The following is a 12409-nucleotide window of genomic DNA, read 5'->3' on the forward strand; positions in this document are numbered from 1 at the left end:
CGGAATGTTGTGGAAGGTTCTGAGGCGGCGGCCAATGGGAGCGCGGACGGTTCCGCGAGACGCCGAGAGCCCGAGAGTGTTCTGGAAGGAGCGAGCCCGGGGGAGAAGGTTCTGGAAAGAGGCGGAAAGTTCCAGCGGGATCTGTCCCCCGCCCCCGCCCGGCGGCAGCGGGAAAGGATGGGGGGAGGATGGAGGGGGATCGAAGCAGCGAGAGAAATATAATTCTTTCAGGTGTTTCCTTTTCCGAGCAGCCCATCGCCTGGAGGCCGCTTTCCTGGACGACCTGCTCTTTGAACAATTGAGGCGGTTCCTGATTAATTTTACCGTTTCCTCTGTCAACCGACAAAATGTTTGGGTATTTTTTTTTACATTCTGCTTGACTTGGTTCAGCTTCTGTGTAACGCCGGCCGTGGCTCTGGACGGTGGCAGAGGGCGGCCGTTCGGCCCGTCGCACCCGTGTTGGCCCTCCGCGGGAGCAACGTAAGACACAGGAGCAGAGGTCAGGCCATTCAGCCCATCGAGCCTGCATCGCCATTCAATCATGGCTGCTAAGTTCCTTCCCCACATTCTCCCTGTGGCCCTTGATACTCAACATGACATTGTGCCTTTTGTTTTATTCTGACCTTTGATTGCATGTTGTCTGCATTTTCTACCACAGCTTCCTCCACTAAATGTCAGTTCTGAGGGAGGGTCAGTTCTGAGGGAGGGTCACTCCATCCCCACAGTGTTAACTCTTGATATTTTTCTCCACAGATACTGCCAGACCCGCTGAATCACAGCATCCAGTTTTTCATTGGTTTTTGAGTTGTCTTTTTGAGTTCATTTAACCAGCTGTGGTCACCACTGGTTAGATTAGATTACTTACAGTGTGGAAACAGGCCCTTCGGCCCAACGAGTCCACACCAACCCGCCGAAGCGCAACCCACCCATCCCCCTACATTTACCCCTTTAACCTAACACTACGGGCAATTTAGCATAGCCAATTCACCTGACCCACACATCTTTGTAACTGTGGGAGGAAACCAGAGCACCCAGAGGAAACCCACGCAGACACGGGGAGAATGTGCAAACTCCACACAGTCAGTCGCCTGAGTCGGGAATTGAACCCGGGTCTCTGGCGCTGTGAGGCAGCAATGCTAACCACTGTGCTGCCCACAAATGCTGGCAATGGTTGAACCAACATTTCCTGCCTGCCCTTAGTTGCCCTTGAGGTGGTGGTAGTTGCTGGCTTAAACTGCTACAGTCCTTCGGGTGGATGTAAACCCATAATATTTTTGGTGAGGGAAGCTGAGTTTTGATCCAACAACATTGGGAATGATTGTTTTTACCCTGATGTGGAAACGTACTATGACTGCAGATGCTGGAAACCAGAGTCTCAATTAGAGTGGTGCTGGAAAAGCATAGCAGTTCAGGCAGCATCTGAGGAGTAGTAAAATCAGGATGAGTGACTTGGAGGTGAATGTGCAGGTGGTTTATTTGCTGCATTTGTCCTTAGAGATGAAAGTGGTCACGTACTTGGAAAGTGTTGTTAGAAGAGCCTCAGTGAATTTCTCTGATGCAGCTTGTAGATGCAATACACTGCTATTGAATGCCAGTGGTGGACAGTGAATGGAGTCATTGAGCTGTCAAGCATGGAAGTAGACACTTTGGTCCAAGTGGTCTATGCTGACCAGATATCCTAAATTAATCTAGTCCCAATGCCAGCATTTGGCCCATATTTCTCTAAACCCTTTCTATTCATATAGAAGGCATCGGCATGAGCATATGTTATAATTGTACTAGCTTTCACCACCCCTTTAACAGTGCATTCTGTACATGCATCACTTCTGCATGAAAAAGTTGCCCCTTAGATCCCTTTCAAATCTTTCCCTTCTCGCCTTATACCTATGGCCTCTAGTTTTAGACTCCACAAACCTGGGGAAAAGACCATGGCTATTCTTCCTATCTATGTCTATGTCTCATGATTTTATAAACTTCCATAGGATATTTGTGGATGTGGAAACACTTAAGCTTTGGGTGTTGTTGGAGCTATGCTCATCCAGGCAAAAGGAGATTATTTTATCACTCCTGTCACAGACAGTGGATGGGCTGGACAGTCTATGTAGGTTTGGAATTTGACACTAACCTCAGTTTACTGATGCTTCTAAACTGTTATCTACAGACATTGAAAATATCCCCTGCATTTCTACACCTACATTAGTAGATATCCGAAAAGCAAAAAAAGTCCCAATTCCAATTAATGTGAATTTCTAGCAAAAAAGCCTTTCAACTGAAAAATATCCTTTTAAAATGACTCATTTATATTAATATTGATACTGTTCCACTTATGCCTTGAGCTGCAAGTCTTCTCACAAAGTTTGTTGTGCAGTTAATCAAATGCTTTCTGAAAAGTCTACAAACACCATGTCAACAGCACTTCCCTTATTGTCTCTTCTGTTAAGTCTTCAATCAACTTCAACAAAAACAAAATTTCTCCTTTTAGAAATCCATAGTGGCTCTTAAAACTAAATCTAACCATAATATTTGTTTCTAGAATCTTCCCAATGCTAGAGTTAAATTGGCTGATCTCTTAATTGTTGGGGTTTACCTTTACAACTTTTTTTAGAAAACAAAAACATGATGTCTGAAGTCCTCTTGCAGCTCCCAGATTTAAAAAAAAGACAGACTTTGGTTAGTGTCTTTGCAATTTCCATTGTCACTTCCTTCAAATGCAGCCTGAATAGAGACATTTGTGCCTACGCTACATGGATAGGTCATTCTGAATAGAACATATATACAATGTTATAATCCCAGCTGATGGTAATATTGGACAAGTCAGTTCCCAGAAGGAAATTTAGGTTGACAAATCAAATATTTAAGTTTTGCAGTTGGTTAATGTATAAATTAGTCACTCAGGCAGATGTTCTTTAAACAAAATAAAGATTTATTATATAATAGATAGAAAGATGACAAAGATCTTTACACAAACCTCAAATCTTGTTCCTATTCGGTGTGTCCCTCAATGTCCAGGATTCTCTGGATTTGTTGGTTCCATACTTCACCTTTACAGAAAATGTTGGCCCTACACTCTTACTTTTCAATGACTCGGATGTGGGTTTTCTTGCAAATAGCTACTTGCAATCCAATCTGACCAGATCCTATCTTATTAAAATCAGACCTCCCACAAATGAGAAACTTATCCATAATTGTCTTAAGTCTTGAATTAGTGTCACTATCCACAAAGCAATCCCAACTGCCACATCTTCCACAAGCATGACTTTGGTCTCTAACATTAGGTCCAGCATCAGTCCCTCTCAATGAACTTTGTGTGTTGGTTTAAAAAGCCCATCTGGACATTTTAAATGCTTGCACAATTTGCCCAAGTTAATATTGGGGAAAATTGAAACCCCCTAACATTATTACACTATTAGTTTTAATAATTCTGATTTGTCCATACATCCATCTATCTCCCCCTGTTGGGGGGCTCTATAATATATCCCCAGAAAACTGATCACCCCCTTATATTCTACATTTAGGACCTCCTCTAAAAACCTTAAGGTTTTATCCATGTTAACAGCAGTAATTAACTTCTTGATCAATATTGTGATAATCAATATTTTATCCCCTCCCTGCACCAGATATCACCTAAAGATTCTGAATATTGACCTATTAGTCCTGTCCCTCTCAAACATGACAGATAGCAAATGATATGACATCCTATGTGTTAAACAACACCCTCAATGTATCTGCCTTCCTGACATTAAAATGCCACTCAGCCTTGTGGTGCACCCTTGTGCCTTAATCTGACTGTATTTGCATGGCCTTCTAGTCTGACTTGGTGGTTCTTTACTTGTCTGTGCATCATTCCTGGTGTATCTCCACTTTTATCCCATCCCAAATTTATTTAAACTCCATCAACGACACTAGTAAGCCTCCCTAAATGATGATTGCACCTGAACCATAATGGAACTATCTGAATTTGTACAGGTCCCACCTTACCAAGAAATGATCCAGGAATCTAAAGCCCTCCCTCGTGCTTCAACTCTCCAGCCAGGCATTCATCTATTCTTTCCACTATTCCTATAGTCACTAAACAACTAGCATCAGGAATAATCCAGAGATTAAAACCTGAGGTCCTGCTTTATAAATCTTCTACTTCACTTCCCAAATTCTTTTTATAGGACCTAATCACTCTTTCTAGCTATGTGCTTGATCCCAGTATGAATCAATCTGACTGCTTGCCCTCCCACTTCAGAATGTACTGCAGTATTTCCATGATGTCCTTAACCTTAACTGCAGGGAGGCATTACCCTGGGCTACAGCTGCACTGCCCAGATGAACCACCTGTCAACATTTTCCAGCACAACGAAACAGTGCTCACATGAGATGCACTCTGAAGCTTTTGTGACTACCTACCTGTCTTTCTTCCTCTGATTGGTCATCACCCATTCCTTCCTTGAGTGCAGTTCTGTAAGCTGCAGGCTGACCACATCTAAAAACCTGATATCCATGTAACACTGAATTCCATGAATGCATTCACCAACCAACACAAACTTAATCTGGTGCTGAACCAGATCAAACTGGAGGTACTTCCTGCAGATTCAGTCATCCAGAGTGTCAGGAGTGTCTAATATTTCAATACATACCACAAGCTGTGCAACAAGCTCCTCAGCAGTACTCATCCCTTAAAATGTTAAATTTATTCTCCATCCCTTACCCTACTCTGGCTTACTTATTACTTATTACTCAGTATGTTGTCTTCACAGACAATATTAATTCATTTGAACAATGGCTTTTTAACAAAAAAAAAGTACAAGAAATCCTAATGTTTGCATGTTACCCTGAAATTAAAAATAAGCATTTCCAGAAGTGTTAATTTACTCCAGTCTGGATCATAGATGTTTAGGAAAGGAGCCACAGTCCATCAGATGCTAATGGCACACTCCAAGTGAAATTTAGCTAATCCCATATTACTGCCCTTTGATTCTAGTCATCTGCCCATTACCCTTTCAAAGTCAGAATTGAAATGCCTCTCCCACCTTTTTAAAGAAAAAAGGTCTAAAGTTTTGGATTTCTATTCCACGTAAATGTTTTCCTCCAGCTGCATTTTATGCTTTTGCCATTCACCTTTAAATTGTGCTCAGATACTTGGCCCTGCCCACAAATAGGAATAGTTTGTTTCTATCTACTCAGATCAGACCCTTCCTGATTTTGTAAACCATTCCATCTTCTCCAATCTATCGACGTTACCAAAAATCTGAGTACCAGTAACATTAATCTTTTTAGTATGTGCTGTAAGCTCTTCACGTCCTACCTAAAGTGATGTACTCAGATTTTGACAGTTCTCCAGTTGTTTCCAAACTAGCCACTTATAAAGGCTTAGCTTCCTTTCACATCCTTCCTACAGTGGTGCCCAGAACTTGACAGCATGAAGCCAATATTTACAATTGTTATGGACTAGGCCAGACCACTCAAAACATTCTTTAGCAGGCAGCCCAGATCAACTTTGCAACTTGTTTCATTAAGTATACAGTGAAAAATCACGCAGATTAAGTTAGCGAGGTTAATTACTAGGTTTTAAAACAAAAGTTTATTCACAAAATTACATAATAAAACAAAGAACAGCATAAAGAAACCCTACAGAACTCAATCTATCCAAACTAGACTTAATTATGCTGTTCTGAATGTACAGAACAGTCCCAATAAGCAAACCCCTTTAAAAACAGTAAAAATGGAACAAATGCTTGCAGGTTGAGGTTGGAAGGGCAGAAGGAAAGAGTTTTGCAGCCTGTTTCCACACAGCTGAACTAACTAATTCAGAACTAACTGCTCAGCTGGAGAGCTGACTACTCCCCTTTCATTACTTCTAAAACATGGCCTGAAGTCTCATCTGTTTACATTTAATAAGGTCTCTCAACATTCTTCCATCTCTGCACCAAATTAGTCACCTGAGCTGAGAGGGTTTTATGACCCTTCTGAAAAAAAAAACAAGGACTTTGTTTCCTCGAGAAAAGGAACAGCTTTTAGATAAAAAAAAAGACCAGCTTTGTGATACAATACATAAGTAGTTAGATCATAAGAACCAGGAACAGGAGTAGAACATTGTCCCTCCCCAAAGCCGGTTCTGCCATTGAATGAGATCATAGCTAATCGAACATTCCTCATGTTGGTTTTCCTACCTTTTCCAGTAGGGGATGGAAGGTGACGAACTGGTGGTATCATCATTGGATTACAAATCCAGAAATACAGAATAATGTTCTGGGGATCTGGGTTTGAATCCCACCATGGCAGATGGTGGAATTTGAATTCAATAAAAAAAAACAAAATTGGGAATTAAAAGGTCAACTGATGGCCATTAAATCATTGTCAATTGTCAGAAAAACCCATCTGGTTCACTAGTGTCCTTTACAGAAGGAAATCTGCCATGCTGAACTGGTGTGGCGTACATGTGACTCCAGAGCCACAGCAACGTGGTTGACTCTCAACTGCCCTCTGAAGCAAGCCACTCCATTGTATCAATCACTGGAAAAATCACGACAAAGAAACGAAACTGGACAGACCATCTGGCATTGACCTTGAAACTGGAAAAGACAATGACAAAAACACAAACAGCCCTGTCAACCATGCAAAGTCCTCCTTACTAACATCTGGGGGCTAGTGCTGAAATTGGGAGAGCTGTCTCAGACTAATCAAGCAACAGCCGGACATTCATTCATCTAGAATCATACCTTACAGATAATGCCCCAGACACCACCATTACCATCCCTGGATGTCTCCAGTCCCACCAGCAGGACAGACCCAGCAGAGGTGGTGGCACAGTGGTACACAGTCAGGCGTTGACCTGGGAGTCCTTGACATCAGCTCCAGACCCCATGAAGTCTCATGGCTTCAGGTTAAACATGGGGAAGGAAACCTCTTACTGGTTACCATATACCATCCTCCTTTGGCTAATGAAGGCTATGTCGAGCTACTCTTGAAAGAAGCACTTGAGTGTGTCAAGAGTGCAATATGTACTCTGGGTGGGGGATTTCAATGTCCACCATCAAGAATGGTTCAGCAGCCTTGTTGACCAAGCTGGTTGGGTCCTAATGAAGATGACTGCTAGACTAGGTATGCTCGTGGTGAAGGAACCAATACTAGGGAAAAAAAAAACTTGACCTCCTCCTTACTAATCTGCTGACTGCAGAAGCATCTATGACAGTATAGGTAAAAGTGACCACCACACTGTCCTTGTGGAGACTAAGTCCCATCTTCACATTGAGAATAACCTCAATCATGTTGTGTGGCACTATCACCGTGCTAAATGAGACAGACTTCGAAATAATGTGGCAGCTGAAGACTGGGCAACCATGAGGTGCTGTGGGCCATCAACAGCTGCAAAACTGTACTCCAGCACAATCTGCAACCTCATGGCCTGGCACATCCCCCATTCAATCATCAAGCCAGAGGATCAACCTTGGTTCAATGGAGAGTGCAGGAGGGCATGTCAGGAGCAGCCTTAAGCATACCTAAAAATGAGGTGTCAACCTGGTGAAAGTACCAAACAGGACTACTTGCATGCCATTTGGCATAAACACTAAGCGATAGAGTTAAGTGATCTCACAACAAAATCAGATCAAAGCTCTGCAGTCCTTCCATATCCAGCTGCGAATGGTGGTGGACAATTAAACAACTCATTGGAGGAGGCTCCACAAATATCCCCAAATGGCATAAACACTAAGCGATAGAGTTAAGTGATCTCACAACAAACAGATCAGATCAAAGCTCTGCAGTCCTTCCATATCCAGCTGCGAATGGTGGTGGACAATTAAACAACTCATTGGAGGAGGCTCCACAAATATCCCCATCCTCAATGATGGAAGGGCCTAGCACATCAGTGCAAAAGATCATGCTGATGCATTTGTGACAGGCTTCAGTCAGAAATGCCAATTAAATGATCCATCTCAGGCTCCTTCAGTGGTCCCCAGCATCACAGATACCAGTCTCCAACCAACTCTATTCACTCCACCTGATATCAAGAAACACTGAAGGCACTGAAATCTGCAAAGGCAATGGGCCCTGATAACATTCCAGCAATTGCACTGAAGATGTATGCTCCAGAATGTGCTACTGCCTAGCCAAGCTCTTCCAGTACATTAAAACATTGGCAACCACCTGACATTGTGGAAAGTTGCCCAGGTACATCCTGTACACAGAGAGCAGGACAAATCCAACCTGGCCAATTGCTGCCCAGTCTACTCTCCATTATTAGTAAAGTGATGGAAGGGGTCCTCTACCGTACTATCAAGCAGCACCTGCTCCGCAACAACTTGCTCAGTGACACCCAGTTTGGGTTTTGCCAGGATGACTTAGCTCCTGATCTCATTACTGCCTTGGTTAAAACATGGACAAAAAGAAATCTGAATTCCACAGGGGAGATAAGTGTGGCAGTCCTTGACATCAAGGCTGCTTTTGACCAAGTATGGCATAATTGGGCAAAACCAGAATTGATGGCATCAGGGGACAAACAATCTGCTGTTTAGAGTCATAACGGTCACAAAAGGAAATCTTATGGTTGTGGAGGATCAGTCATCTCAGTTCCAGGACATCTCTGCACGAGTCTCTCAGGGTAGTTCCCTAGCCCCAACAATCTTTAGCTGGTTCATTAGTAACCTTCCCTCTGTCAGAAGGTCAGAAGTGGGAATGTTCGCCAGTGATTGCACAGTGCTCAGCACCATTCAAGACTCCTCAGATACTGACACTGTCCATGCTCAAATGCAACAAGACCTGGTCAACATCCAGGCTTGGGCCAACAAGTGGCAAGTAACATTTATGTCACAAATTCTAGACAATGACCATCTCTAAGAGACACTCTAACCACCACCCCTTGACATTCAATGGTATTATCACGGAATCCTCCACCGGCAACATCCTTTGTATTACCATTGACCATAACCTCAATGGGGCTCACCACATAAACATATTGGCTACAAGAGCAGTTCAGAGACTCAGGATACTGTAGCAAGTAATTCACCTCCTGATACCCCAAAGTCCATCCACCATCTACAAGGCAGAAGTCAGGATTGTGACAGAATATTACCCACTTGCTTGGATGGTTGCAGCTCCAACAACACAAAAAGCTTGACACCATCCAAGACAAATCAACCCACTGGATTGGCACAATATTTATAAAACATTCAATCCCTCCATCAGCAGTGGGTACTATCTACAAGATGCAGTGCAGAAATTCACCAAACATCCTTAGACAGCACCTTCCAAACTCTCAATCACTTCCATCTAAAGGACAAGGGCAGCAGGTGATTGGTAACACCACCACCTGCAAGTTCCTCTCCAAGCCAATCACAACTGACTTGGAAATATATTGCCATTGCTTCACAGTCATCAGGTCAAAATCCTGGAATTCCCTCCCTACCAGCATCATGGGTCAACCCACAGCAATTGGACTGCAGTGATTCAAGAAGACAGCTCACTACCACCTTCAAGGGCAAATAGGGTCAGGCTATCAATGCTGGCCAACCAGTGATGCCTTAAGTTCCACAAATGAATACAAGAATATTGATATCAAGCTAAGTAGTTCAGCCTTAAATATACACAAGATGTCTTACCCCACAGCTGTCACTAAGAGTTTCAAAGGCTCACAACTCTCAGGAAATTCTTCCTTATCCAGCTCTTAAATTGGCCTGCTTTTATTCTGAATGTATGCCCTCTCCCATGAAGGGAAGCATTCTATTAGAACTTACCATAACAAGTTCCCTAAGAGTATATATTTCATTGAGGTCACTTCATTCTTCTAAACCCCAGGGAGTAGAGTCTAAACCAATTTGACCTTTTCTCATAAGACAATGTCTCCCATACCAGAGATCATCTTCATGAGGCTTTTTTGAACTGCTTTCAATGAATCTTTCCTTAAGGGGACCAAAACTGCTCTCAGTACTCCAGATGTTGTCTCAGCAGCACCTTATAGAATGGCAGTAAGACTTCCCTACTGTTATACTCCAACCCCCTCAAAATAAGAGTTCACATTCAATTAGCATTCCTGATTATCTGCTACACCTGAGCTAGTTATGTTTCATGCAGAATTACCCTTAAGACCCCACTGTTGCAGATTCTTGCTGTTCTTGTCTACATAAAGATTATTAGTTTAGATTCCCTACAGTGTGGAAACAGGCCCTTTGGCCCAACCAATCCATACCGACCCTCCAAGAGTAACCCACCTCCATTTCCCTCTGACTAATGCACCTAGCACTATGGGGAGAATGTGCAAACTCCACGCAGACACTCACCCGAGGCTGGACTCGAACCTGGGACCCTGGTGCACGTTTTTTCACATTATACTCAATTTGTCAACTCACTTGACCTATCGTTCTCTCTATGAATTGTATGCATCCTTCTAACAACCTGGCTTTCCATCCATTTCTGCACTGTCGGAACAAATGTTTTGATTTGCAACTTTATAAGACATTCGGCCCCGAAAACACTACTTTTCCCATCTGTTAGTTTAAGAATAATTAATTAACCCCAAGAGCCGGGTTCCTTATCATGTTCACTTTATCATCAACCGCAAAGGCAAATATGGGCGCTAAGATGGGGAAAGTGTCAGGCTTGTCGTCAAGTCGCTCAGCTGATGGAATGTTGTGATAATCTGGGTCGACGCCCGAATCGTTTACGGACCGTAATCTTGCTGCGGACTTTCCTCCTGCTGAGCTTCCCTCTCTTCCTGCGGCCCAGCCATTTCCGGGTTGCAGTCTTCTTGCGCCTGCGGCGTTTCCCATTCCCGGCGCCGGTGGTGACTGGCTGCACCACGAGGTGGTTCAACAGTGTGCCCCAGTAGATCTTCAGGTGTCGCAGGCGGGAGACCTTGGTAGCGGCGCGGCTGGAATGACACACTAATCTGGCGCAGTGGTAGCGCCGGTGCTGAGCTGCCTTAAAGCTGTTGTGGCGGCTCGGCCAGAACCTGTGGATGGCGGTCGCGGCCTTGATAATAGACCTGACAGTCTTCGGAGGCCGGTTCGACGGCATGATTGGCCGGTTCCGTCGCGGGCTCCTTCCCGGCTGGTCTGATGATTGGTTTACGACTGGTCCGCCCCTTCCTCGTTATTAGGCTCGTAGCACACTCTTTGTGACGTTGTGTACATCTCCGTGGAAACCATTGGCAGGACCGTGGCCCAACCGACACGCTGATTGGGCAGCCTCCGCCCATGGCCGGAACCAGCAACCCTCTCCGCTGATTGGCTGTGCGCTGCACGACTACGATCTTGACGCCAGTAATTTGTGATTGGCTTCGACTAAACCTGATCGATGCTGTGATTAGTGGAGTGGTCAGCCCACTGCGGGTTGGCTGCGGTTCTCCCCAATTGGCTGCTACTGGGATCCGCCCTCCATGTCACTCCGTGACCGCTTCTCTAATTGGCCGCTGGTGACGTGGGCGTTTCAATGGGCGGAGCTTAGATCCAAGATGGCGCTGATGGAGAGTCTGTAACAGCTCTCCTGGACCTAACCTGTCCTCCCTATGAGGCAATTTTCCCCAACCCCGTGGAGTTGCAATGCGAACAATGAGGAGGCTTGGGGGCGCAGCTGTCATTCTGTTGGAATCTGCATGGGAAGCTGACAATAAGGTGGTAGGAGAGGAGGGATGCTGTCACTGGGCTGAGAGTAATGCAGGAGCTGAGTTGGGAGAAGTAGGGTACTGTCAGTAAGCTGGGAGCAAATGGGGGCAACTGACACTAGGCTTGGAGTAATGAAGGGAGCTGACAGAGCTGGTTGGAAATAGTGTGGGAGCTGTTACTAGGCTGGAGGGAGAAGGGGTACTGCTGTCACTGTGCTGGTGAGTGAAAGGAGGTTGCTGTCACTGGATTGTGAGTAATGCTGGAGCTGTCAGTGGGCTAAGAGAAGCAAAGTGCTAACACTAAGCTGGGAGCAACTGTCACTAGTCTGGGAGAAGGGTGTGCCATCACTTGGCTGGTGGAGGGACTGTTATTGGACTGGGCTAGATGGATGTTAATGGGCTTGAGTGGGGGACAAATTTGTCATGGCTTGGGTTTGGTATCGGGAGCTAGAGAGGAGTATGAAACTAAGTTTGGATTTAGTCCTGGATTAGCAATGCAGAGGTACTGAGTTCAAATTTTACTTTGAGAAATTGAGATAAGCAATGGATTGTATGTACTATGGGCTTATGCCAGAAATTAACCACAGTTTCTGACAGGTTATTGCAAAGTAGAACAGCCTCTTGCACAATCTCTGTACATTCCAAAGTTCAGATTGAACTGTTGTAATGTGGGAAGTGTGCCTGCCAAGTTGCATGCAGGAAGCCCCCATGGACACCTGGGAGAATCCCTATACTCCCCTTCAAAACTGTGGGATCTTGTGTCTAGCTGGATGATCATGCAGGGTTGCTGCACTTTAGTCTATTAACCAAAGACCTCACAGTTGC

General features: G+C 44.5%; 1 protein-coding gene across 1 annotated transcript in view; it reads right to left on the minus strand.

Annotated features, from left to right (window-relative positions):
• Positions 1–10998, minus strand: part of LOC122541569 (heat shock 70 kDa protein-like) — a 13726-nt gene extending 2728 nt beyond the window's left edge. Inside the window, exon 1 of the mRNA XM_043678401.1 lies at positions 10647–10998. Coding sequence (XP_043534336.1) covers positions 10647–10998 — 352 coding nt within the window. The remainder of the gene's footprint in view (positions 1–10646) is intronic.
• Positions 10999–12409: the final 1411 nt, after the last annotated feature.

The sequence above is a fragment of the Chiloscyllium plagiosum genome, chromosome 37 (genome assembly GCF_004010195.1).
Source record: "Chiloscyllium plagiosum isolate BGI_BamShark_2017 chromosome 37, ASM401019v2, whole genome shotgun sequence".
Taxonomy (NCBI): Eukaryota; Metazoa; Chordata; class Chondrichthyes; order Orectolobiformes; family Hemiscylliidae; genus Chiloscyllium; species Chiloscyllium plagiosum.